Source organism: Pithys albifrons, chromosome 1 (genome assembly GCF_047495875.1).
Source record: "Pithys albifrons albifrons isolate INPA30051 chromosome 1, PitAlb_v1, whole genome shotgun sequence".
NCBI classification, from domain to species: Eukaryota; Metazoa; Chordata; class Aves; order Passeriformes; family Thamnophilidae; genus Pithys; species Pithys albifrons.
In genome coordinates this window covers 93066590-93094569 of record NC_092458.1, presented here as the reverse complement: position 1 = coordinate 93094569, position 27980 = coordinate 93066590, and the positions used below count along the sequence as shown (strand labels likewise).

The window sequence follows — 27980 nt, the reverse complement described above, 5'->3', positions numbered from 1 at the left end:
TGGGCTCGGGCAAAGAGAGGTGCCTGGGACGGCCAAGGAGGTCCCCAGCCTAGCAGGGGATGCTCGGGGAGGAAGGCGTCGGGCAGAAGTAGCTGGAGGAAGGGAGGAGCAGCTTTACAGCCATAAACCATTTGGTGAGGCTAGGACAGGTAAATTGCTCCCTGCTGGGCGGTCGACCCTGTGGAAGGGGAAGGGTGTTTCGGCGTGGGCCGAGCTGGGGTTCCGAGGCTGCAGCTGGGACGGCTTTGGGTGGGGAGGGTTTGAATGTTGTTTCCGTAATATACAGAAAGACAGTTTTTCGGATGTGTTTGCCCTCTTACCTCTCTGCTTACCAGAGGGGTGGGAGTTCCTTTCGCTTGGGTGTGTAGTGACCACGCTGTACTTTGCAGACCTAGTTTTTTCGGGGGGAGTGAGGATGGGCCAAATTAGATGATCCCGTGTTGCAGACTTCTTTACGTTTAGATTTGGGGATGATACGGGACTAGGTCACTTCTCAGAAGTGTTTATTTGTAAAATGTTTATCAAAACATTTCTGGGTTTAACTATTCAAACCCCTAGAAAATAGCAGAACAAGCACAAGATAACTGTTTTGACACTACCTGTGATCAAACTTCTTGAAGTTTCTCAGGGCCATAAAATGACAGTGTTCAGATGTGCGCCACAGCATCAGGTACCGTCCATGTCTCGTGGGAGATGCACTAACCTGCTCACTACCATCACGGCAGTGTATCTGGAAATGGTTTGTAAGAGCAATTGCTTTCAACCCCGAGCTGCACTGACTACTGAAGATCTTAACAGAATAAATATTTACAAACATAGCTGTGATAGATGTCAGTGAAGAGCACAGATCATTTATTTTCACAGCTTCCTATCTCCAGGATTACAGTAACATCCTTGTTAAACGGGTTCAGATTTTGGGTTTGAGGCTACTTAATCCTCAGAGTCCACGTGAGAGGCAAAAGCTGCAGCTGTGAGAAAATGTGTAACTGGCCTAGTGTTTGGATCGAGTTCACTGTTTAGAAAAACCACTTCAGGATTGTTATTTTTTTTTCCTAACTGTAGCATTTTCTCTTCTCTCCAAAGGCCCTATTGTCTCTTGGCTTACTCTGGGGTGATAAGGTTAAAATTCCTGCCAGTGAAGGATTGCTCCCTCGGACCCTCCTAGGTAACCTTCCCTGCAGCAACGGCTTTGAAATGGCCGTGCTGAGCTCGGCTTTGATGCCTGGAGAGCACAGAATTGTCAAACAGCCGACATCTGTTTTCAGCTGTGGTCACCAAAATGCAAAGTTCTTTCTTTTATTTTTTTTTCTTTTAAAAGAAAGACACCCACATAAGTCAAGCCTTGTTAACAGCACAGGCTGTTGTATCCTTTGTTTAATGCTGTTTTGTCGGTTAAACTGCTGCTGTAGCTAATTCAGCATTTCAGATCTCCCATGCTTCTGAGCCACCTTGCTTGGCATGAAAATGGGAAGTCTCTTGTTTCTCTTTTTCGGGTGTCAAAAATAGTTGGAACTCCATACAGTTATTTTATCAGTTTAAGTAACTGATTAAGTCTGGGGTTTTGGCAGGTAAAAGCTTGTGGTGATTTTCAGATTTTAATGGAGCTTGTAGTATTCTGATAATAAGGTTGACTCAACAGAAGTCCTATTTTGTAAAAATAACTGGTAGATATTGCTGGAGGGAGAAAATGCTTCTTTTACTTAGAGTTACCCATTTTTCCAAAGAGTACTTTGATACCTCAGAAAAATAAAGATCTGTTGTATAAAATCAACACATATACGCATGATATGTAATATTTTATGATTTATTGAGGAATAAATCAACACATATATGCATGATATGTAATATTTTATGATTTATTGAGGAACAATGTTTTATCCAAAGTAGTCATACATCTGATCAACTGTATTCGTAAAAATGTCCTTTGTCCATAGAAACTCTGTCCTTCTGAGGATTTCTTATTAGTGGTTAGGTTTAAAAAGTTTCCCCTTCAATGGTAAGCGCCTTTTGTTCTGTCATATATTATTGTGGAGGGTGCACTGCATGGCTGAATGGGAGAGGAAAAGAAATATTTCTTTGCTGAACTGACTCACTGCAGGTCAGTGATCTTTGCCAGCTCATGTGCAGTGTTAGAAATACACTGCAGGGAATTGTCATCTGTTAACCCAGAGAAAAATGCTTGTAGCAAAAGACAAAAGACAAGAAGAGCAGGCTCTGTTACAAGTTTTTCAGGCACCTCATTGGCAGCTAGGAACCATAGGAGGCTGACAGGTAATGCAGACATTGCTAACTAATCTCATGTCAAACACCTAAAATCAAAATACAGAACACGAATGCACAAAAGTACTTGAGTATTCAATAAGCACTTGCTCCCACAGGGTATCAGGGTTTATCATTGATTCCCTTGATGAAGTAAATCACAGACCTGAGTTCAATGACTGAGCAAATAAAAAACCTGGTTTTGAAGCATCTAAATTTGTATGTGGGAGCATGTCCATTCCTTGAGTGAACTGAATATGTGATGATGTTAATAAGTGGTTAATATCCTCGAACTTTGAGTTTTCCTTTTAAATGAAGGTTTGTTGCAAAGAGAGTATGTGATTAAAGGGTAAACTTAGGGGTTCAAAAACAATTAAAAGGAGTCTCTAAATACATTTGCATGGCATCTCATGATTTTCAGTGAATTTCTGGATAAAGGATGACTACCTAACCTTATGGTTTTTGACAGATATATGTCAAGGATAATCTATATGTATTTACTCTTATTGAAGTAGATGATTGCCTGCAGTCTTCAGCTGTGATGGTAATGCCACTTGTGTTAAAGCAGGAGTCATAATATGCTTGCTTTTTTGAAATAAAAAGGAAGAAGGTTGCATGTCATATTTGTCTTTTCTGTGAACATGAGACACTCTATGTTAAAACTCAGTAGCATTCTAGGGCTGTTAGCAGGCACTTCACCTTTGTGTTTTTACACTACAGTTTATCACCTTCTTACTAAGCATGCACAACTTAGCAGGGGTTCCAGACATTTTTAATAGCCTCACGATGGTTGTAGCCTCTAAAGTGGCTACAGAAATGTGCGTGCAACAGCACTACAGAAGCATGTTGCAAAAGTTTTAGCCCTGGAAGCTATGGGATTATAAGCATTGTTCAAGGCTTATTCTCTTCTCTAGTTGGATTTAGTCCTTTTTCCATGCAGCAGCTCTGCTCTGAAATTTCCTCTCATCAAGTGCTAGCTTAGTTTTTCTTGAGCACCTTGTCTGAATGCATTTTTTTATTCACCACATACTCTTTGTTCTACTCTTGCCAAAAGGAAAAAAAAGTGCTTTCCAGGTCTCTCCTTTTCTGTATTCTCTCGATTTTCCTCTGAACCATTTGAACTCTCCTCATGAGGTATCTGCAAGAATTTTTCAATTACTTGAGTGTTCCTAAGTGGTCAGATGTACCATGTTCTTTGACTAGAAGTCATAATGTCTGCCGCCTTATCTAGAGGTGAGCTATAGTGTGATCTAGCACTTCTCCTTGCATTTGGGTGCCCTTTCTTTGCTTCTTAGCACCCCTCTATCCATAATGTCCTGGTTGGTTATGAGGAGACCAGAAGGTTGTATACATAAATATGTTTCTTGAAAGCTGTCAGACTTTTCCTCCTACCTGCAACATTTCTTTAGTTGGTGTCATTGCATGCATGGCAGGTAACTCCCACAGGTTCAAAGATAGGTAAAACCAAAAAATGCACCTCTCTATCCCTTTTTTTTTCTTTTAAATATTTTTTCTCTTCTTTTTTAATGGTTTGAATGTTTTGCTCTGTGTGAGGTATGGGTAGATGTTTCTGTGATTCCTGGACAAGGGAGGGTGAGGAGTGGGTGACAGGGGAAATGGTGGTTGTGGTCATGCAGTTGTTTAGGCAGTGCACACAGAGAAGTCAAGTGAGTGGTCAAGTCAGGTGCACGGTACTATAGATAGCAAACATTTGTCATGTATTTAATTATACATGCTATTTCTCAGTAGAAAAACTGCTCTTTGCATTTAAAGTGTGACTTTCTGGATGTTTTGTGTACCAGTTTTAAAACTAGACCGAAATCTTGGATTGATTTAAAAACCACTGACCAAGTTTCATTCTCTGAGCAAAGTGCCACACAGTTTCACAATCTGGTTTTCTTTGCCTCAGATTGAGGGTAAAAGAAAGGGCATCCTTTGGAGAACAGCTATTCTTTTATGTTCATATTAACTAGTTTTGTTGGTGTAGATAGAAGAGAGCATCAGATTTTGGGATCTCTGTGGCACAGTAAGAGACAGAGGGTTTTTTTCCAGTGACTTTTGCATGCATCCACTTATTTCCTGGTATTATTGAATCCATTTATATTTGAAGGACCTGCTGTTTAGAAAGTGAGTATTCAGCCCTTTTTGGATATCAGTGCTTTGCAAAGGATCTGAAGCTAGACATTTACAAATGAAAGCCTGTGACTTTACTAATCACTTTGTGGGAAGCATTTTCTTTTAGCACAGATTCTTACCTTACGTCCTCTTTGCCCTACTGTAGTCCCCAGAGCAGCAAAATATAGTCCAAATTTCAAGAGAAACATTTATCTAGTCTTTTTTGGAGATCTGTTGTTGAGATGCCTCTTTTAAAATCTCATGTGGTCTAGAAAACGTGAAAAGTAAACAGTAGAGGAAGTTCACTTACTAGACTTAGTGGGAGCTTCTGACTAAGACTGTGGTCTCTTACTAATAAGGAAACTGTTTTGAAGTTTGAAAATAGGTATTTTGGTCATGATTCATTACTTAGGTGACTGATACAGATAATGTTGTGTGCTCTCAAACCATAACACGTGGCCTCAATTTCCAAAGCTGCTGCAATCTGATACAGAAACATAGGTGAGGTGAATTGGGAAAATAAAATCTACAGTTCAATTCATACTTAAAAATAGGTATCAACCCAAGCAGCCTGGTCTTGGGCAGGACTTTTTTACCAGCTCACAGGGGGAAGGCTGCCTTTCCTCTTGAATGCTGTTGGTATCCAATCCACATTCTTTCTCATGTCCTATATTTTGCATTCTTTATGGATTCAGATCTTAGCTGCCCAGATGTTTGGGGCCAAACTCTCTCTGACTTTTACTAAGACTGGAGTACTCCAAAGCCTCCTATCACTTGCAACAAGACTCCAGCAGGATACTGAACACCCACACCTGCAAAGTGAGCAGCGATTGGGTTGTTACTGAAACCTGGAGTGCACTAGTTGCAGGCTTTGTGGTATAATATTCAAATGTTATATAAGGTAACATGGGCTCTTTCTGATTTTCTAGGGCTATCCAGCCACCTCTGTGCGTGACGTTCAGTAGCATCGTAATTACTTCTGAAGCCATTTAGTGCATCATCAGTGCATGTTGCCATCAGTTATGAATATAGGTAGATCTTTGTTCATATTCATAAACTGATCTCCCTTTCTCTGACAATGTGCAGAACTAGTAAATATTGGTAAATAGCCTGAGAGAATGTATTTTCCATTGCAGGATTGTGGTCACTGCTTTCAGTTCTTTACTTGCCGTGAAATGTGCTCCTTAACTGGGTGAAGCTTTTTAAACAAGTGAAGAATCATAGAATTGTTTAGGTTGGAAAAGACCTAGAGATCACTGAGTCCAACTATTTCAGTAAGAAATTTTGGGACATGTAATGATTTGTGCTCACAGCTTGCAAATCTACTCAGAAGTTCCTGCTGACCTCATGAATGAATAGTGTGTAACTGCTAAAAGTACATGTAAGTGTCCCTACCCCTGGGCTGACATCTCTTTGTGCTGTATGCCTTGCAAGCATCTGAAAAAGCCCCTTCTTTCATCTATGACCTTACTGTTACTGTGCAGCAGTCAACAAATGTATCATTGCAACAGCTTTGTGAAGTCCGGAAATGTTCCTTTTGTAATTCACCCTATTTGAAACCCGAGGCACTGCTCATGTTAGATCCGAAGCTATTCCCTGTATGATTTTGTCCTCAGTTCTCTGCAACTCAAGTACCACTTAGCTGCAGTTGTCAGTGTTAGCACATCTGGTGCTGATATTAAGGTTGCAAAAATTCTTTGCCTATTTAAGCAAGCATCAGGTCCGGATACAATTTTTCTTTGAGATGAAATACTCTATTTTTAAAAAAATGCTGATTCACTCAAGCCAAAAGGGAGACCAAGAGAAGCATCTAACAGGGTCCTCATTTATATCAAGAAGCAGAGGCACTTCAACTTTGATTGTGCACTTCTCAGGAAAGTGCACCAATCTCTGTATTGTTGAGGGTGGTAGTTTAGTGTTTTCATTAAAAACCTCAAAAGGTCTTGATTTCATTCCAAGGCAGTACCAAAGCATCTCTGAATCATGAAAATGTTTGTGGTGAATGTTCCCATCCAGACTGGCTGACAGATTTTCTATAAATGCTTCGGTACTTTTTTTGTGACAATGAAAGCAGAAGTTGGATTACATAAAGCCAAACCCTATTTCTTAGCTGCAATCATATTTAATGTATTTTAAAATAATAAAAGTGGGGGGAAAAAACCCAATCCAAATTACTTACCAAGATCTTTGGCAGGTGTCATAGCAGAATTGCACCATTTCCATTTCAAAAAAGCAACCAATTTACAGTCATTATATTCTTTTATTATGGATAAAATAGGCATCCTGTTAGATTACTCAAGCCTGCCTGGTTAATACTTTCAATCACAATAATTTTGGTATCATCCTATGCTATATTAGTGCTAAAAAACAAATAATCAGAAAATACAGAATAGTAAAAATTCAAGAAGTAAGTTTGTTCTAGCACAGTTTGTCTTTTCTTTGGAAAAAAATTTAGAACATAATGCTAACACTGTTATGAAAATGTCAAATAGAGCTATAGTTCACAAGAAAAGTAAGGTACACTCTTTTGGATGAAAGTCTAAAACAATCTAGTGAATTTTCTTTTGCCGAATTAGTTGCCTCTTTTTTATTTTTTTCACTCATGTGGAACATTTGCTGTGGCATTTATATGTGCTTCTCTTCAAGCCTGGCAATATTTATCAAGTTCATCTGTTATTTTCCAGATGTCTGTACTATAGCTTAGGTAGGAGATCTTCATGGATTTCCTTGGTAATTTTTCCAATTTTTATCTGGTGTATTGAAGTATCTAACAACGAATGAAAGAAAAAAACCAACAGCCCTAATAGAATTATTTGAAGTCTTGCAGATAGGCTGTCTTCCACAGATACTGTACTGCTTTGCCTGGGGAATTGAAGAATTAATGAATGAATCCTACTTACTGAATTTTTTTTAATAAAAATCATAGCTTAGTTGAAATGGAAATCTTAGGCTTATTTTTGTAAAAAAAATTATACAAGTCCCTTGTTATACACTAGTCAAGGCAGAGAGAAGATGAGAGATTGAGAAGAGACAGTAGTTTTTGAGGATCACTGCAAATAACTTTAAAATTTGAACTGACACTGGTCTGATTTTCAAACACTGGAAGGTCTGAAAATACAGTTGATGCCTTTCATGCAATTGTAAGCCTGAAAAAGGAGTTTGTCAGTTACTTGAGGGGGGAGAGTCTGTCATGGAGGAAGAAAACCCAACCTTTTAAGAGATATTGGGGGAGAAAAAGCCATATACAGTGAAGGGAGGGGAGAGCAAAAAGCTAGTGTGTGTTTCTGTGATACCCCCTGTATAACCCAGGCACATACCCCAGTACCTTACTGTGTGCCAGAGAGCACAGTGCCACCAGCAATCGCTGAAAGACACTTTTGCCTCCACAGGCCCTGTAGTGCCAGCTCTCCACCTGCTCCAGTGAGGGTTTGCTCGGTTAGACAGTGGATCCAGTACAGAAATGGCTGGGGAGTTGGGCAAGACGCCCATGCCTTGGTTTCTAGGTTTGCACTGCCCTTGCACTGCTTTCACTTCTCTGTGTGCATTAAACAGCTCAACTGCAAGGATCAACAAAGAATGCAAATACCAGGATTTATTGTAACACTCAAAATAGTCATTCTCATTTACAGATGCTTAGAAAATACAGAGGTGTGAAAAGAAAAGCTATGGTGAATTCACTCATGCTGCAATTACATCAGAGGGATACCACTTCTGTCATTCATACTCCAGGGTTTTTTTCTGCTGTCCAGACAGTAGTCAGGACTCCAGGCTTTGCCCATTCCTCTCTGTTTTTCATGAACTACATTAGCTGGTATAGCTGTCTTCCCTTTGAAGCCTTTTAGCATGTTTGTATGAGTGTGACAGTTCCCCCTGGAACTCACTGTGTTCTTTTCCTTACTAGGAGTGAGTGGTTATTTAATTCTGACCCAAGCAGTCAGAAATTGTGTCAGGTACTCAAAAAAGTCTTAAAAAGCACAAGTGTACCTTTGATGGTCTTTTTGCTTTAAGAGAAGGGTTAAATGGCGGACCTCTTCTGCTTGTCTTCTGGTTTCTCTGCCTTCAAGTTATGCTTCTTTTCTGACACCACAGGTGATAGACACTTAAATTACTGTGATTAAAACTAAAGATTTAAGAAGCTGAGACCTAGAATGCACAAGACTTAAGTTACAAGAACTGATAACATACAAATTCAATAAAACATTGGATTTCTAAGTTTAGAAAACCTCCAAAAAACCAGAATTGATCAGGTTGGTTTGAAGACATTGTGACATGTTTGTGGGTATGCCAGGAACCAAAAAGAAATACTTGTTTGTTTTTCTTGCACAGAACAAAAACCTGTATATATTTAAGTTCAGAGCTTTTGTCAGAGCAACTTTGACTGAATCACAAGATTCTTTTTCAGTAGTTTGTAGCCAGGGTTCCAGGGTAAGCATTTGTAGGTATTTCTCGGTATGATGGTTTCACATTTACACTGCGCAGTGTCACAGCAATCACTGTGAAGTAATTCTATGGTTAAGGTTTCCTATTCCATCTATCTGCATTTAAAGGGAAGCAGCATTCCTCCCACCAGAAGCGCTGGTTGCACTACACTTGCACCCCTGTCTGTGTTGCTCATTTCTCTTTTTCTTTTCCTGCCATCTTTGGAGAGAGAAGTTCCTTCCTCTGCAATCCCAGCTCTCAGTCAGAGGGACACAGAGCGCTTCCTCTTCCTAGCAGCATACTCTCCGGCTATAAAATTGGATAAGGAATGGCTCAGGCGAGAGTCCTGAGTATCAGAGTTGCTGCTGCTGCTGCTGCTGCCTTTCACCCATGGGCACAGGCACCGGAGCATGGCTCTGCGGATGTAGCTGTCAAAGCAATAGTAAATGAAAGGGTTGGCACAGCTATTGGCGAAAGCAAAAGGACTGCTCACCGTCATGCCCAGCTGGGCAACTGTGTTGGAAAAAGAGATGGGCTGCTTCAGGAGTCCCAAAAGGATGGCCATAAGCTTGAACAGATTAAAGGGAACCCAGGAGACAACAAAAGCTGCCACTACAACGAAGACAATCTTGATGGATTTTCTCAGTTTCTTATCATGTTTCCCAGCCTTCTGATAATGCACACAGAGTCTCTTGGTGATGGAGCAGTAAAAGGTTAAGATACTCAACAGTGGGAAGAAGAAGGCCAGGATTAAAAGCACCAGTGATACAATCTGTTTGGCTTCTGTCACGGCTTTGTCTGTGCAGTAAGTCTTTCCACATTGCTTCCTCAGTTCTCTGGACAAAAGGGTTGGCATCCCCAAGCAGCAGGATAACAACCAGACACAGATGCAGAGTGCTCTGGAATAGCATCTTGTTCTGATCCGTCTAGCAACAGAGGGATGCATGATAGCAAGGTATCGGTCAGCACTCATACAAGTGAGGAGAAGGATGCTGCAGTACATGTTGACTGAGATGACATAGGAACTAGCTTTACAGAGAAAAGATCCTACTCTCCAGCTCCCATCCGATGCCTCCTTGTCCACCCAGAATGGCAGTGTGATGAGGAAGATGAAGTCAGATGCAGCAAGGTTGATGATAAAGATGTCAATAAGCCTCTGGACCCGTCGCTTGAAGACCAAGGCTACTATCAGGATCAAGTTGCCAACAATGCCCACCAGGAACACAGCAGTGTACAGGATAGGGAGAAGAGTAGACATATGTTGCAGGTGCTGATCCTGGCAGTTGTCATTGTAGTAGTATTCATAGTTGAAGGTGACTGTAGACACGGAGGATAGCTGGGTGGGTTCCATTTCTGGCCAAGCTGTCCTCCTCCCTGCTCTGAGGGAGGCTCTGAGAAACCCTACCCTTCCCTTCAAGGTCTTCTTTAAAAACATTTTATTGACTCAGGGGGGAGGAATGGGGGGAGGGAGGAGGAGAAAAGTGGTTTCACGGGGCGGCAGTTTATACACTTTTAACCAACTGCATAGGCAACAAACAAGTGACAAAAATCTTTGAGTAGTCAAAACCTTGTCTTCAGAATAAACAATTGTGGCTTTTTTAAAAATCAGGTTTATTTTTACTGATTCTATCTCTATTCTCTTGCATTTGCCTGTAAGAGCAAACCAGGTTCAGGTTTTACTTTTTTTTTCTTTTGGTGGGGAGGGAAGGTCGTTTTCAAGATTCTAAACTTTTTATTTTTTAAGACAGGATATTGGTAGTTTGCAGAGATTTGAGATTGTACCAGCTCAGAAGAAGTCAGAGAACAGGGAATTCAGGCACCACATTCTTTATCTATACCCAAAACATTTTGTATAAATTGCTTGTCAGGGCAAGTTCAACTCTTCTGAGGCTTGGAGGTTATTACTTTACTTGTCCATTTATGATTTTTGTTTTCTGTTGAGAGTAGTTCTCTCATATGAAAATACATAGAAACATTTAAAATCACTCTATCAATTCTGCCCAGTAGTTGGTTGTTCTGTATTGATCCCAGGCTCTTTTCTGCTCTGCCAGTGCCCCCCTCCTGCCCTGCAGCCCCTCCAGTTCCCCTAGATCTGGACTCTCCACACCCAACTTTATGAATGTGTTAGAAACTTGGAGAACAGTTTTCCAGTGTGTCATATATTCTTCTGCAATTTGAAACTTGACTTGCTGCTCCCATCCCCACCACAGGTTTCCTTATCAGCCACAGTCCTGGACTCCAGAGCAGTGCTTTGTTCCTTCTGCTTCCGATTGCACAGCCTGCATGGCTCTTGAACTGTTCTTATATACAGTGCTCACTTCCCTTACAAAGCTCTAATTTCCTTCATCGTTATTCACATTGTAAGTATCACTCCAGCTGTGACTTTCCTTACAGACAGACCTTTCAGTGTTGCATAAATCAAATGGAAATTCTTACTTTTTAAATTTCTGAATTCATTATAGCTTTGTCAGTGCATACTAATTTGAAACTTCTACTATTGCTCTTCATCATCCTTCCTCTCTTCTACAGATAAATTCATTTTCTCCTTCCTCTCCCTCCCACCTGCATGTTCACAGACGAGGCGTATCTTCACAATTCTCAGATCTTTGAGGAAATTGCCTACTGGTGCATGCTCTGCTCCATTCCTGGGCACATAGATTGCATCTGTGTGTGTCTCCACAGGCAAACAGCAACTCCAGATGGTATGGGCAGCAAATTAGTCCATCCAGTGCACTCTGGATGCACTCAAATTCTCTCCCTGAGTGCTCAGGTTATGTGCTCCTGTGCAGCAGGTACTTGGTAGACAGCCAGGCACCCGGAAAAGCAGCCAGCTGCTATTAAATGACTGGCTGCTGAATGGAAGGGTATTTAGGAGGGCACGGTCTCTTGTGTAGATGTGCTGATGCCTAATAAGGAGCTAGTTATATACAACTGTCTTCTATCAGTAGGTCACTAGTGGAATCTAGCTGAGTGTTTTTAATGGAATGTGTAAAGATTTACTTAGTGAGTGTAATTCAGCCACCAAATACTCTGAAAAATTATCAAGGTGTATAAGAACACCCTGGCTTAGATTATTTCTTTGTATGCCAAAGATGTAAATGTGAACTTTTAAGGAAAAACAGGCTAAAAATCATCTTGTCGTCTCAGGCTGGGTGTAACAGTTCGCCTTAGAAATCACTGTGTCCTTCTTAAGTAGGAGGCAGTGACTCTTTTTTGTTACTCCACTCATGAATCAGAGTAAAAATAACTTTGCATAGATTTTTAAAATGCCTTATTGTTATTCTCGGAGTAATATGCTGCACCTGATTGCCTAAAAAACAATTCTTATTTTCAATGAAATGTAAGTCTCTTCCATGGTGCTGAAAGTGAGCAGGTACTATTGCTGCAAGTTTTTTTGTTTATGAGAGACTTGTCCCTGGTAAGTTACAGGACAGATTTGTGTGCTAGCTTAATCCTTCATTGGCAAAGCTGAGAGAAAGATACTGGTATGGCCAAACTTCGCCAACAAAGATTTGGGAAGGGCTCTCCCCAGGTGGGGGTGTGCCCTTCGAGCCTGCACAGTGGATTTTTTAGGTGAGGCACAGCATGCGCAGAACTGGCCCCACCGTTTAAGTCCCAAGGTCCATCTGCCATGGCCGAGCGAGCTTGGACAGTGACAGTGAAGTCCTCGGGACTGTCTACAGCACCTGGTACTAACCGGGGCTGACCCTGCTGAGCATCCGAGATCTGACGGGATGGGATGTCAGGGAGGCATTGAACTGCCCGGTATGGTCTCCACTGAGACTCGAACTCACGACTTCGTGATCAGAGTCCGGAGTGCTCACCATTACACCACGGGACCACCCTGAGGGAGAGGAACACAGAACTAAATTCATAAAACTCTTAAAATCAGGTTAGGTTGAGTACATTGTGATTTGTTTGTGACAGACATAAGTGTAAACCTACAAGAAAGCACAGGCTAAAAATTATCTTCTCACTATCTGAAGATTACAAAAGGTATGCCAAGTTTTCAGCCAAGACTTGTATAAAAGTGCCCAAGTAGCTCACAGTTTACAGAAATGATGTTTGATTGGTTCAGTGAAGAAGTGAGTTTTGTGCCTCTTTGCTTTTTTCTGCTTCAAGGAGTGTTTCAGGTATTTTCTTCCAAGGAGCAATGGGAAATAGAGGCATCTCTTTCCATCAGTACTAGAGAGGAGGATCAGTGAAACCCTACAGTCTTCTGTTGTCTTGGTTTGAGGGGAAAAAACCCAAAATGTTTACCCACAAGCTGGGGAGGGGGCCTTCTCCACAATAATCACGCCACTCTTTATCAAATTTAAGAAAAAAGGAATTTTAATAGAAGAAGGATAACTGTTCTTTACTGCTATATATAAACAGACTAGTGCAAACCGCTTCCCCAACACAAGAGAAAGAAAAAACAACAAACAACAACAAAACCCAGCAGGTTTTCCTCCAGGAGGAAAGTTATACTTAAGCAGTGTCAAATGTCACAGTCCGGCTGGCTGCGGAGTGAGTTCCCAGTAGTTCCCAGTCCCTCTCCAGCGATACAGACGAGTGGTAAGCTCTCAGATGAACTCTGTGTCTCTTGTCCCAGATGAAGGAAAAAGCAAGCTGAAAGTGGGGAACCACCACGTGTCCTGCAAAAGCAGCTGCAAACCTCTCTCTCTCCTGGGTCACTGCCCCAGCCGGGGCGGGCAGGCTGTGACGGTGCAGGTGGTGGTCCGACTGCAACAGAGGCCGGGATCCCAGATGCAGGAACTGGGAGAAACAGCCACGGCGAGGAGAAAAAAGCAGCAGCTCAGCCAGAAGCCCCAGCAGTGCCAGCAGAGCCACTTCTCTCCTCGGCAGCCACCGCTCCTGTCTTCCACCGAGCTAAGAAAAAAAGTCCCCAAAAAACAAGAGACAAACCTGTCCCCATCCAAGTGATCAGTAGTTAACTACTTCTTTTGTTAACTGCTGGCATGGGCAGTTAGTGGCAGGGGAGAGAATTTACATAATAATCCCAAACTACAACAGCTGTATAATAGTTCTGCCTCTCTTGCAAAGATGGACCTGCATGTTATTTTACTCTGCAGCTGGATTCTAACAGTTCACATGCAGTTACAAGCTTTAGAAATTAGGCACAAACATCTTTTCCCTCCAACTCACACTACTTCATACTCCTTGAAATTCACTCTCTCCATCCCAGAGCAGACAAAAAAAGTGAGTAACTTTAAAAAGCTTAATGGACTCATAAAGATAAGCTTATGTCTGTGTATTCTTGTCTTTGTTGTTCCTTGCTATGTTGTTTCCCTGTAGTTTAAAAGCTTTACTCACTAAAATAAAAAACTAAGTAGTAAAAATTTTCCAACAGGGACCAACCCTGCTCTCTTGAATTTGCTGTGTTTCTTGAATGCTCTAAATAGACTTGTGGATGTCGTTATGTGTTGCTTTATCCCATGCGTGACACTTCCTTATCTGGGCAGATTTGCAAAGATAACCTAAAGCATCATCAGAATATGAAGCAATCTGTAATTACCCAAGTGAAGCAGCAGCAGCAGGAGTATTTGTCACTAGTCTGGACTTGTGGGGGTTTTATGTGATATTGATTCACTGAGGGCATCATGTAGGGTCTTACTCTTCCCAGAGCTCACTTCCCTGAGGAAGAGGCAAGCTCTCAGAAGTACCCTGAGGAAGAGGCAAGCTCTCAAAAGTACTGAGTACATGGAAATTCCCCTTATAACACTCTCCAGAAAGCTCAGAAAATAACGTGCGAAGATCCAAGAGATACGGTGATATGTTTTATCATCAGCAGAAAGCCTCCACCCTCTCCTCATCCTGCTCCTAGATTTCCACCAATTTTTTTTTCCTCACAAACTTTCCCAGATACATGTAAACCCTTTTCCTGAATACAATTCTCTGCTGAAGCAACGAGCTTGGTTGTATGTTCTTCTGTTTGGGATACCCATCCAGCCCATGATGCAGCTCTGAAAAAATGCAGCCATGTGGCGCTGAGTAGTTTTGAACCCGAGAGTGAACCCAAAGATTCTGTAACCAGACCCTCAGAGCAGCTCCTGTGATGGTGGCGCTGCATGTGGCCACTTCTGCTTTAAAGAGCGTTGGTTTGCTGTGGTCCTGCCTTTCTCAAATGCACCTGTGAAATCTGTCATGTCAATATTTGTACCATTCCTTAAATCTTCCTCACGGGATATGCTGAGGTGTTTCCAACAGCAGCAAGGGAAAAGATTTCATGTCGTTGTTCACAGTTCTCTAACGCTTGTCATACATGTATTATAGGGAGGTAGCCACCTATTTTTGTGGCAAAATCAGTAAAAGAAGTGCACAGCAGAACTATCTGCACAGGAAGTATGCAGGGTTGTTGATTTAGTTTGTTACATGCACCACCTCCCCCTTACAAATTTCTGCAATTTAAGCATTTCAGGTAGCGAGTTGTGGAATTTTTTTTGTGTGTTTTTTTTCTTTTACATTCTCTGTTTTACTAATAGTTTAAATGTGGTTTTATTCAGCTTCTAAATGCTCTTTTACATAAGCACAGCCATCTAGATAAAAGCAGCTGTGCACTGTAAATTATTAATGATGATGAATGCTGAGAAGGACAGAGGTTCATCTGGCTAAAAGAAAGTGTAGTAGTTTCTAAATGATTGTGGTTCAAAAACATGTAAGAAATAGAGATATGCAGACCTAATTAAAAAACAATTAAAAAAACACACTAAATTGGCTGCAACTGCCCTCCTGTGCTGTAACTCTTTGAAGGCAGGCTCAGAGGGGACCATGTGAATGCCAACCAAAAGAGGTTTCACCCCTCAACAAAGACGAGTGGATGGAACCAATTTGGGTAAAATCATGGGCACTGAGACAATGCATTGGGACAGGTTGAAATAGTTCCATGCTGAGACCAGTGGTCTACAAAATGCTGTGCAGGAAGAATACATTTTTGTACACCTAATTTTTACATAGTTACTGTTTATGGCCTATTTATCTCAAACCTTTTTAATTTATATTTTTGTGTATGTTTTATAATGTACATAATCTATTTGTACAGTAGTACACATATATAATTTGGTATACAATTCTGAAAAAATATATACATATTCGAGGGTTGCCTGCTCAAAAAGTTTTTACTGATGGGGTGCATGATAAAAGGGTTTGGAGACCAGTGACATGAAGGACGAATGAGCATCATTAAAATGCACCGGTGCTATTCGTGGTATTTGGAAGAATCACATCTAGAAGGTCTTCTCTCTGTGAAAATTACATTTACAGTAGGATTTTCTTATCCTACTCTGTTCTGTGCTACCGTAAGAAAAATGAAGAAGGCAGAAATAAAACAAGCAAGCTGTGTAAAGAGGTCTGAGACAAATTCATGGGATTTTCTGCTCCCTCTGGCTATGTGGAGTGCTCATAGATGGTGCCTAGAACACAAAACCTAAAAGTGCCCTTTTTATTATTACAAAGAGAATATTTGTTGGGAGAGGTAGTAACTTGTAAAATAACCAGTAATAGTGGAAAAAACAGACAGACTTTCAAACACCTTTTTCAGGTCTGAACCAACAACTCCTGAAGTGAATGTGATATATGAAGGTTTTTTCCTATTTTCATGCTATATCACTTTCATTTAATACAGATGATGCCACCTCCTGCAAATGTTTACTTATTTCCTTAGACTGTGAGAATTAAAGTGACAGAAATTTTGTACTAAACAAATTTTCATTTTTTGCAACATACTGGGGCTTTGCTTGTTTGTTTGTTGTTTGTTTAGTTTGTAGTACTCTGATGTTCAACTCTCTGTCACTGCCTGAGAACTTACCAATGCACACGAACCAGGTCTGCTCTAAAAGAAACTTCACTTTTGCAAAAAGCAGGAACAGCATTTAAGCTACAACACTCAGCATTACTCCTTTTGTGCTTTCCTGTGCAAACTGCCCCTGTTTCTGCACAGTAAAGCAAAGTTTTACTTTTGAAACTTTCTCAAGTGATCCTGTTCAGTAGCTAAACTGATCAGCCAGTTCTGAGGCACATCGAGGCTGTGTGAAGCAAGAGAAAAAGCAAAAAGATAGTTGTTGGCAACAAATGATCCTATGCATTGATTTGTAATGGTTTTATTGGGAAGGTATTTTTCCAGAAAAAAACATCCAGGTGAAATCTGTAGAGCATTTGAATTTAGATAAATAAAATGAAAACACATCTCTTCCCTCTGGATGCTTTTGAGCAGCTGCACACTTCATATTGATCAGGGCAGATTATGAAAAAGAAGAGGCGACTGTAATTTAATAATGGAAGTAGCAATGTCTGCAAAATGTTCCAAAATTAATTCTCATTTTTACAGAATCCAGTCTTCTAAGAGAAAAATGTATGGACTTGCCAGTGTTAGATAATTCACTAGAATTTACATTAAATGGTTCCAATTGTGATTATCCTATGGCTCAGAATACAGACCGATTTTGTTTTAACCTTTTAACATTTTCTAGCTTCAACCTCTGATAATTTTGCCAGATATATAGAAAGAACTGTTACTGATTTTTTTTGTTCCCTATTCACATTACATATTACATGCAATAGGACAAGGGGGCACGGGCTCAAGCTCTGCCAGGGGAAATTTAAGCTGGATATCAGAAAAAAAATTCTTTCCAGAGAGAGTAATCAGGCATTGGAATGGGCTGCCCAGAGAGGTGGTGGATTCCCCATCCCTGGAGGTTTTTAAACTGAGATTGGACATGGCACTGAGTGCCATGATCTGGTAAATGGACTGGAGTTGGACCAAGGGTTGGACTTGATGATCTCGGAGGTCTTTTCCAACCCAATTGATTCTATGATTCGTTGTGTTTTATGGTCTTGCAACTGCCTAGCCCAATAAACTAACAATTTAAATAAATTCCTCTTCTATAAATTAAATTGACTGACCTTCTGAGATGTATTTAATTGAGCGAGGTTTTCTAATTGCTCAGTGATTTTTACATACCTTTTCAGGTTCATCTCTACTTGTCAACATGTCTGCTTGTCTACATGTCAAACTAGACATGCTATTCCAGCAGCAACTCTGGATATACAGATACAGCTGATACAGCTTCTTTCCTCCTTGTTATTCCTCAGTTTATACACCTGAGGTTGCAGGAAAGTTGGGGTTTTTTTGGCCACAGTGCCATCTTGGCAGTGGGTAATTCACTGAGATTTTTCCTTTTGATTTTGTGCTTTCTGGGATAAACTCTCATGTCAGGTAAGCAGAGCCTCCAGCTTTGCTTTTAAATTAATGAGCTCATCGATGACCTTATTGAAATGCATGTTTGCTTGCCCTGGCTGGGGACTGAGCAGGTCACCCTGTACCAGTGCCCTCCCCAGGTCATTATTTACCCTTCTCTCAGGCCTCGTGTCACCTGGGAGGTTTGTCAGGAATATTCTGCCTTTCCCCAGGCCCTCCATGAGGATGTGGAGTGTTCTGGAGTCGAGTACAAACCCCTGTTAGGCCTTGGAATATGTCCCTGTGAAACAGCTACACTGTGAGGTGTTGGTGAGGCAGATCCTTGGGCTGGAAAGGTGGGGCGTATACACAGAGATTTCCTTAATTAAATAAAATTGTTAATACTTTTAATTATACCAAACCCTTTTTTTGCACCAAGCCATCGCTGGTCCCCCCTGTGCCATCCCAGCTGCAGAACTTTCCATCAGTTCTGGTGGAGCAGCAGGTTGGGATAATTCCCCACAAGGTCCTCAGTGACACAAAGCCCTTGGGTTTTGTGCAAACTTAGGTATGCAAACTTTGTAGTATTTTGAATGGGTGCTTCTTAGTTCACCAAAAATCAGTTCTATTTGTGTTTGTTGCGGTTCAAGGATGGATATTACAAAGAGTGTTCCGACTTTTTTCTGAGTCTTTCCTTGCTCCTTTGGTAGTTTGTAAAATCAGAACTGTGTGGGGAGATCTCTCAGCCAGGGGAGTTACAGGAGAGTTAAAAGTAAAATGTAATTTCTATGGGTACCTGCACCGGGGAAATGTCACTTTTGGGTGTGGAGCCACTGGTGCCAATTCTACAATTTTTAGTAATCATCCCCTCCTCCTCCCCACCCACTTGGTACTTTCTCAAGTCTTTTTTTTTTTTTTTAAGCAATGAAGCAAAATGGAAATAAATGGAAAGGAGGTTGTAGCCAGGTGCGGGTCGACCCCTTTTCGCAGGTGACAGAAGGAGGGCACAGCCTCACGCTGCTCCAGGGGACGTTCTGGTGGGCCATGAGGAGGAATTTCTCCATGGGCACAGGGGCTGGACGAGGGGTGTCTCCGCAGGCACAGGGGGGCTGGACGAGGGGTGTCTCCGCAGGCACAGGGGGGCTGGACGAGGGGTGTCTCCGCAGGCACAGGGGGGCTGGACGAGGGGTGTCTCCGCAGGCACAGGGGGGCTGGACGAGGGGTGTCTCCGCAGGCACAGGGGCTGGACGAGGGGTGTCTCCGCAGGCACAGGGGCTGGATGAGGGATTTCTCCACCGACAGGCAGTGGATGCGGCTCTCGCCGCGCAGGAGGCGCGCCCGGAAGGGGGCGGCAGAACTACACGGCCCAGCGTGCCCCGCGCGGGCGCGCGCGGCGGGCGGAAGCGGGGCCGGGCCGGGCCGGGGGTGCGAGGCGGCGGCGGCGGCGGAGATGAGGATGATGATGATGGTGATGGGCGGTGGGTGCTGCGCCGGGGCTGGAGAGGGGCTGCTCCTGAGGGTGGGACGGGGCAGAGGGATCGGGGCGCTGCCCTCGCCTCGGCTGCCACCCAGTGCGGGGTGAGGCCCGAGCCCCCGGGGGCGGTTGCGCCCAGGGGAAATTCCTGCCCGGCCCTGCCCTGTGCACGGGCAGGTGGTGTTGGCCCGAAAGCTTTCCCAGGCATTTTTCCCTCCCTTCATATTTTTTCCTTTAATGAGTAGCACCGGGAGATGTCCGTAAAGTAATTGCGGAGTGAAATGATGATCTCCAACCATTCCGTTTGCTCTCTGCTTCTAGATCACTTGTGAGCTGGTGGCGTGGAAGAAGCTGAATGAATGGAACAGTCGGGGCAGAAGGGAAGTTTGCGTTTCGTGCTCTCCGCTGGCCACAGGAGACAAACAACGCTGTGCCCTCTGAAGTGACTTGGAATCATTGGAGCTGAGTGTCCTGAGGGATTCCTGGGGGCCTCCGAAGGTAAAGCAGTGTTTGGTAGCAATCTTTCCTAACCTTCCCTTGCCCAAAATGTTAAAAGGAGGATCCTGTTTGGTGCTGTTGTCAGTCTTCTCGGCACATTTACACGTTCTCGTAGGCCTTCTCCCTAATCCCTTTTCCCAAAGAGCAGTCGGATCGCGAGCGTTTTTCCTGAGAGAATGCCAGTGAATGCAGCCTCCTCCTTTTGTGACAGGAGTTTTTTAGTGTGGTGTCCCACTGTTGGCTGAAAGCAGTGACCGCGGTAACAAGATAGAAATCTTCATGGTTTTGTATTCTCTTCTGCCATGGTACAGTAACTTCTTACAAAAACTGTCCATTCCTCAGTCTTAAGTTGATTTTTTGCCAGAATACTTGCTTTTGTTCTGCTCCATGTTTTTTTCTTTTTCAGCTCTACTGACTTATCCCCCTTTTCTTCCCAAACTCCACAAAGTGCATTCATCCAGACATTCCTTTGGATGTTGCTGCCAATTTGGCCTTTGCTTTTTCTTTTTTTGAGCTGGTGCTTTAAAATTTTTACATCTTGCTTCTTTAACAGTTACAATATCATACGAAGCACTTCTGTCTGTTTACAACTGCCTTGTGTTGTCTTAGATTCGTTGCCTGGTTTAGTTGCAGCCATGACTTGTTTGAAAGAGCTTCTGCTGTTAAGAGTAAAATGTGCTGGCTGTGCTGTGTGAAGAAACCTCTTGTAAAAACAACGAAGGCTCTTGCTGACAGCCTGTAAAAACAAAATGTTTTTATTTGTAATCAGTCTTTATGTCTTTACTACTGCCAAAGATGACATTAATTATACTATTATTTTTTCATAAGTTAAGTTTATTCTGAAGCACCTCCTATACATTGTTGTGCATAGAACCTTTTGTAAAGTGTAGCATAATCCTGTAAGCATGCAGTGTCTTTTTTTCATGGTCTTCTCTGGTAACTGTTCCTTTCTGACTTACTACTCCCATCAAGCTCTGCCTGCAGCTGGGAGGATCCTTCTGTCTTTTAAAAGGACACATCGTTTAAATGGGGATGTGTTTACTGTGCATGAAGATGCATTGGACATACACAGTGAATGGGCAGGGTAGTCAAGTCTAATACACTGTGGCAGGAAAAACTAGTTCAGAATTTGCCTAAAGTGTGGTAGAGTTCTTAATCTTTTCTGTAAGCAGTTGAAGTGTCAGGCAGAAGCATCGAGGGGACCTTTGTTCTAAAGAATTGGGAGTGTGCTTGTGCCTTTGCACTGTCTTGTCCATACTGAAAATCCATGTGTATTTTTTGGGGTCTGTAGCCCTCTCAGCTGCTCTCTACCTATGCCTGCAGTTACATTACAGGGATTGAATGTCAGTAAATTGCCATGTCCCTTTTACTGAGTGGATAATGAACACTGGGCAGTGCTGTTTGGTGATTAACCCTTCATTTTGCTTATGAACTGTTCTTGGTTGCCAGCTGACATCGACTCTGCCAAGTCCACAGTGAGCCAGCACACAGGAGGCTGGTCAGATGGGTGTGGTTGTGTTTTAATAGTGGTCTGACAGGGGCATTTCCAGCACCAGTGTTCTGCACCTGGCAGCAGGGATTTGTATCTGAAAGTAAGATTGTTGAGCCAGTTCTTTTCTTTCTGTATGTTTGCCACAAAGCTGGTAGGACTTTGTGGTTATAAGGGTTTATACTGAGAGGCAGTGACAGCAGATCAGTGCCCCAGTGTTCTGCTTACATTCTTTTTTGCCACTCCGAGTATGGAGCTTGTAGGGTCTTGTAATCCTTCCACCCAGAGAGAGCCCTTCCTAAAGAGAGGAGTCTGTTGCAGAGGGTTCCTCTTGCAGTGAATGGGACTGCAATATAGTGGAAAATCCAGACCAGCCTGCTTGCCAAGCCTGTTCTGCCTGCCCTGAGAGTGGGTTCCCAGAGAATCTGCTCAGCTCTGAGCTCAGCTGGGCAGGACCTGTGGCCCAGGAGGTGCCACAGGCCCTGTTTGAGATGTTTGTGAAGAGGATCCTTCAGGAAACTCAGGGTGGGTGAATGGTGAGGTCACATCTGTACAGCAACTTTCTCTCTCCCTGTCCTGCTCATCCCACATCCTGTGTACCTTGAGCTGGATGCTGGGATATTGAAAGAGGACAGAAGTACCTAGACAAGAATTAAACACTGCACAAAGAATTTGCTTCCAAGTCTGAGCTTGATTTTATGTTTTCTAGATACATAAGCCTGGATACGACATGTTCTCCCTCTCAGTATTTATATTTGTTTATAAAAGTTCACAGCTTGTGGATTTAAGTGCAGTTGTGGTTGCAAACTTTGCAGTATTTTAAATGGGTGCTTCTTTTCAGTTCACCAAAAATCAGTTCTATTTGTGTTTGTTGCAGTTCAAGAATGGATATTACAAAGAGTGTGCCTCATTTAATATGGAAATAAAGCATAGGGACTGATATGGATACACATAATTTCTCTTCCTTGTTTGCCAGTTTCAGACAAATAGAGGAGCAGATGGAAGGGAAATGAAATAAGAATGGTATTTCTAACATCAAACACTGGTGTCTTTGAAACTCCCTGCTTTAATTTGCACCTTGTTTCTTAGTTCAGAATTTCTCACTGACAGGTTTGACTTGGATACTGGTGTTTTCCTTGTGAATGTTGAGGTTTAAGGCACTTGCTGTTTCCAGATGTGGTTCATTCAGTTGTGAAGAAACTAGACCAAAATATTTTGATCAAAGTATGTGGGAGAAGGGAGGTAGAGCAAGCAATGGACAAGAGCTGATTAGATAGTAGCTCCTGCCACTAGCCTCGCTCTCGCTGCTGAGTTAGCTTCCATTGCTTTTTTTTTAATACTTTTTTTCTTCTGGTTAGTGTGTCAAGCTTGATTCATAAGTAATCCATAAATTTAATCAAGCACAGAAAATGCAGGAGAACAGCAGGCATCTGAGAGGAGTCCTCTGGCGCATCACACTGTCCACAAAACATTTCATGTATTACCAATCTCTTGCTCGTTAAAGGCACAGTATTGTCATAATCACAAGCATGTGTGGTATTTGTATTTTCCCATGCCTCCTTTGACCCCATATCTGTGCCATTTGTGAGCACTGTCCTGCAAAGGAAGGCATAAATAAGCCCTAAGAGAGGGAGGCAGAGCAAAGTTCTTGTGGGAGCAGTTTCATCACCTTATTTCCACGGAGCAGGACACCCCCCTGCTTTGCTTTAGGTCTTCAGAACTGTCACAATATGTATTGTGGCATTATTGCAGCATTTACCATCATTTCCGAATTGTCTTTTGATGCTTCCTTCCTGTTCTGTCTCTGGTGCATTTCTCTGCTTCCCTAGAGGCATTCCAGCACCTTGGCATGGCTGGCCTCAGTGACCAGTCTGGAAGAGCTTTTTTGGCATGGTTGTTGTTCTTATCCTTGCTGTAAACACAAGCTGTGAAAGCCGTATGGGATAGCAGGCTAAAAATAACTTCCACCCTTGGTAATCTCCTAAGGAAAGATAAGTCTTCTGCCTGGACGCTGTGGATGGATTCGCTGACGTTCCTACAGTCAGGATCACAAATGGCAGCACGCTGTGCCATCTGCTTTGGGGACAGAGTTGGTGTTGCTCTCTCAGTTGCTTTTTCAGAGAGAGCAGCTAGTGCAGTGTGGCTGACAGAGCACACCCTCTGGGATATTATCCATGCTTGGAACTCACAGATCCAGTATGTGCTGGCCAGTACTGCAGATTTGCTCAGTGTTCCTTTGATTCCAGCATGCTGGAAGAGGAAGACATGGCTATCATCCTGATGGGATATTGCATAAGAAGGATGGTGCTGTGAGTTGACCCTACTGGAATAAGTGTGCTGTCAGAAGTTGCTCACTTGTCCCTCTCTTCCCATTCAGCAGGAAGGGCGCCATGATGGATAACCGGTTTGCCACAGCACTAGTGATCGCCTGTGTGCTCAGCCTCATCTCCACCATCTACATGGCAGCTTCCATTGGCACCGACTTCTGGTACGAATACCACACCCTGTCCCCAGCTGAGAATGTTACTGAAGCCGGTAGGAGCATCTGGGAGGAATTTTTCAGCAAAGAGGCGGATGAGAAGACCTACACAGATGCGCTGTTCCGGTGCAACGGCACAGTTGGATTGTGGCGGAGGTGTATCACTGTACCCAAAAACTCTCACTGGTATAGCCCACCAGGTATCTCCTCAGCAACTGACACTTCCCTACCTTGCCCGGGGTGGTATGTGCTAACTTCTACAGAACATATTTGTGCCACTTTGTTCCTCTAGAAGTCTCATTTCTAGGTTACCTTTTGTTTGTTTGTTTTTTTAATAAGGACAGTCCAGATTTTCAAAGAAGCAATGGCCAGAATAGTCCATGGCTCTCGGTACTGCAGATTGTGGATTTGACACTTGATACGTGATCTAAATTTAGTCTTACACAGCTTTATTTTTATTTTGCATCAGCTGCCCAACTGGGGATACAGTTATAAGTTCCTCTACCAGTCGGTGTCTTTTTAGGACAGATCCTGAGATCCAGCAAAAGAATAAAGATACTAGTTTGTCAAGGAGGCACTCACTCCTTTTAGCTAGTCATCTATTTTGTTCGCATGTCACAAATATCCCACCATTGCATCAGCACATTTTGGATAGAATGGATATAGGCTGAAATATTTGTGCTATTTTCAATTTGGGGGGGAAAAAAGGTGTAGTAAACAATTATTTTAATTGCTTCAAGATAGATTTTGGGTACTTACTGTGTGTGTGACGCCCTTCATTTTGAACCCTCTTAAAAATATATCTTCAGCTACATTTTCTGGAGAAAAACCATTAAATTCTTTTTTTTTTGCCTCTCATGAAAATACATATTTTGGAAGATGTTTAAACCAGCTCTGCTCAATAGTATTCTCAAAGCAAAATCTAACTGAGGCATAAAACAGGAGAAACTTAGTGTAAAGAAGTAAATATTTCCCATTCTTTCTATCCCATTCTTGAATTAAATATTTAGTATGAGACTACATTCTGCATATGGAGATAAGCACAGCTTACTTAAGGGGCTCTGAGCACAAGAATATGTGGCAACATAGTTGAGCATCATATGCCACATTTCTTTCCCAATCTGTCAAGCACGGAAGAGTTCTGTGGATAACCCAGGTAAGCCTGAAGATCCTGTGTGTTTGAATGCCAAATACATCACAGTAAGGCATCTACAGATCTGTTGTGAGACAATTTTTTCTTTCAAATGGAACTCGTGAAGAGCCTCCCAGCTCAAATGGTTGGGAAAGAGGGATTTGAAAGGAGGGGGAGGAGTGGAGGGGAAGACACCTAATGGCAACTTCTTCTGTTTTTTTCTCCCAGAAAATGATATGACTACAAACTGCATCAGTTTTTCCCTCTCTGATCAGTTTATGGAAAAGTACATAGAGCCTGGAAATCACAATAGTGGCACAGATTTGAATCGGACTTGTAAGTGTCTTTCACTTTGGGCAGATAAACAAGTAGAATAAAAATAAAAAAAGATATTTCAGAAACACAGTCACTAGCGAGGAAAGCTTCTGTGTCTTGCTCTGCATTTATTGTTTTTTTACAGTAGCACTGGCAGTAGGTCAAAGTGCAAAAGGAAGATGTAGATGTGTTAGCAGAGGCTTTGCCCATGAATGCAATACAGGAATTTGGTAGTTAACAAATTAAGTTCTTTCTACTTCAGTGGAGCCTTTGGTCCTTTTTAGCTATGAATGTAGAATATGACACGAAGCAAAAGCAGTATGGGTAGAAGGGAATGTAAGATGGTGGGTGAAGGTCAGTTTCTAGCACATCTTTGGCAAACCTGTCTTGTGTGTTTCTTTCAGATCTCTGGCGACTGCAGTTTCTCCTGCCCTTTGTCAGCATCGGCCTCATGTGCTTTGGGGCTCTGATTGGGCTCTGTGCTTGTGCCTGCCGCAGCCTTTACCCAGCCATTGCCACTGGAGTTCTGCATTTCCTAGCAGGTGGGTGTCCTGCCACCCTCCTCCAGAGCCTGATTGTGCTCACCAGAGCACTCCAAGGGTGAGCTCACTGCCCTTTGCTGCTTCCTTCCCCAGGGCTTTGTACGCTGGGCCTCGTTGGCTGCTACGTAGCTGGGATTGAGCTGCTCCACAAGAAACTGCCTCTGCCTGATGACGTGAGGGGTGAATTTGGCTGGTCCTTCTGCCTCGCCTGTGTGTCGGCACCTTTGCAGTTTATGGCAGCTGCTCTTTTCATCTGGGCTGCTCGCACCAACAGGAAGGAGTTCACCCTCTTGAAAGCATACCGGGTAGCCTAAGGGCTGCTACACACTTTGGGGTTTTCATGGTAAACCCTCCTCCCCCAACCCTTACTACTTTTCTTTTAGTCAGAATTTTATCATGTACTGCATGCTTCTTGCCAGTGGAGACAATTTAGCCTGCAGGCCCTGAAGACAAAGACCTCTGGGCTAAATGACCAAACTCTGCCAGAAGTCTGCAGAACTTTAACAGGGTTTTTAATTGGGTTTTTTTAAGAATTATTTTTTAAGCTTCATTTGGTTGTTGACAATTCCCCTTACTTAGGTGTACATGCCCCTTCCTAATTTTATTACCCTGTCAGCCTGGAGGAAGTAGAAGTGGTGTTGTGAGGAGGAATAGATAGGAAAAGGTGCGGGTAGGCAAGAATGGGCACCTCAGTGCACAAATAATAAATAATCGGGAGCTGTCTGCTGTGTGACTGAAGCAGGTAGTACCTACAGGGAGCATGCAAGAGGCATGAGGGAACTTAGAAACCTCTGTTACAGAACTACTGTAGCTAAATCAGTCTGTAGCTTAGCTCTGGGTCTCCTGTTCTCACTAGTTTGCTACGTCTTGTGGCACCTGCCAGAACTGGTGGAGGCAGAGCAGCCAGCTGTGGGAGTGTATGCACGGCACACCCTCCTGAGTGCAGGCTCTGCACTTGATTCTGTCAAGGAATGAGTGGGATAAGATGGCCCTCATGGAGCTCTGCTGCTCCAGCTACACTGCTTCCAGGACCCAGGCTAGTTTGGTATCTGCACTACATGTGATTGTGCACTCTAATCTTAATTTGTGGTGCTTTTGCTTGCTGTGAAATAAGGCTTTCTTCTCTCCTGTTGAAAATGACCCCCTCACAAGTTTTTTGGTTTTAATTTGGTTTAGTGTATGTGTGTATATGTACATATATAAACTTAACTTTTTTTAAATCTCACCTGTTTGTCCTATATACCACACAACAGGTTTTTTTAAAAGGTGCTGCTTTTTTCCCACCTTGCCTAAGACCTAATGTTTAAATGAAATAATAACAATAAAAAATAAAAAATCAGAAATTTTCAGTGTTGCATGAATCTAATGGGAGGGTGAGGGAATGATCTAAAGTGAATTTTGCCTGGGAAAAGTAAAGCCAATGTCAAGATAATTCTCTGTTTTAAGGAAAATGTCACCAGAAACAGAGATTTTTTTAAATTAAATTCTTGGGCTCCTGTTAGTTTTAAATTTTCTCTGCTCATCACTGGAGGGCACAACACCCCATAAATTCTAATTAGTTCAGTTACTACTGCAATTCTAGCCAGACTGGGTGACATGTCATATCCAGAAAACAATGTTCCAAGACTAAACTGTTTAATTCTGAGACCTTAACTCACCTTGTTTCCTTCCTCTATGCTTAGTGTCAGAAGTATGTGCTAGGAGAAATAGATCCTGACAAAATTAGTAAGTCTATGAGACACTGTGATGGCAATGACGCAGACAAAAGCATTTTTATCTCATGGCTGTTTTTCTATTTTGTTTTGTGCCTTTTTTTTCTTTTTTTCTCGGTGTTTCTACCCAGGCTGTGTTTTCTGGGTCAGCAAACAGCCCTTGTCATGATTTCCCTGAAGATCAGGTATATCTGCTTGTATCATTTCTATTTTTTTTTCCTCACATGCGTGATAGGGATCAACCTACTTCTTTTACTGTCGTTGTTGGAATCTTTACAAAGTAAAACAAGGACGATGATGAAAACCAAGATAACTGGAAAAAACATTGGCAGGCCATTCGAGATAGTCCTCTTTCTCCTGGTTTTGAGCAA

At 42.5% G+C, this 27980-nt stretch overlaps 2 protein-coding genes across 5 annotated transcripts; one reads left to right on the top strand and one right to left on the bottom strand.

The window, feature by feature from the left end:
* Positions 1-41: 41 nt before the first annotated feature.
* CLDND1 (claudin domain containing 1) lies at positions 42-27246 on the top strand. 4 transcript variants are annotated; one of them, XM_071560704.1, is made up of 6 exons: positions 42-149; positions 19764-19940; positions 23807-24108; positions 25269-25376; positions 25760-25897; positions 25991-27246. In XM_071560704.1, exons 3-6 carry the CDS (start codon positions 23820-23822, stop codon positions 26209-26211), a joined length of 756 nt encoding a protein of 251 aa, XP_071416805.1. In that variant the 5' UTR covers positions 42-149; positions 19764-19940; positions 23807-23819; the 3' UTR covers positions 26212-27246. The 4 variants fall into 4 exon arrangements, with proteins under 4 accessions (XP_071416805.1, XP_071416788.1, XP_071416779.1 ...); XM_071560687.1 differs by lacking the exon at positions 42-149 and adding an exon at positions 19337-19446 and having other exon boundaries at positions 23810-24108; XM_071560678.1 differs by lacking the exon at positions 42-149 and adding an exon at positions 19337-19446.
* GPR15 (G protein-coupled receptor 15) lies at positions 9056-19741 on the bottom strand. Its single transcript, XM_071568599.1, has 2 exons — positions 18985-19741; positions 9056-10167 (listed from the first exon to the last, which is right to left on the bottom strand). The coding sequence occupies exons 1-2, from the start codon at positions 19739-19741 to the stop codon at positions 9056-9058; spliced, it is 1869 nt and encodes a 622-aa protein (XP_071424700.1).
* Positions 27247-27980: the final 734 nt, after the last annotated feature.

Coding starts and splice junctions, on each gene's coding strand:
- GPR15 (XM_071568599.1), bottom strand. CDS start 19,741: ATGGTTGGAGATCATCATTTCACTCCGCAATTACTTTACGGACATCTC. Junction 10,168..18,984: donor AGAACGTCCCCTGGAGCAGC/GTGAGGCTGTGC, acceptor CCCTCAGAGCAG/GGAGGAGGACAGCTTGGCCA.
- CLDND1 (XM_071560704.1), top strand. CDS start 23,820: ATGATGGATAACCGGTTTGCCACAGCACTAGTGATCGCCTGTGTGCTC. Junction 25,377..25,759: donor CACAGATTTGAATCGGACTT/GTAAGTGTCTTT, acceptor TGTTTCTTTCAG/ATCTCTGGCGACTGCAGTTT. Junction 25,898..25,990: donor AGTTCTGCATTTCCTAGCAG/GTGGGTGTCCTG, acceptor TTCCTTCCCCAG/GGCTTTGTACGCTGGGCCTC.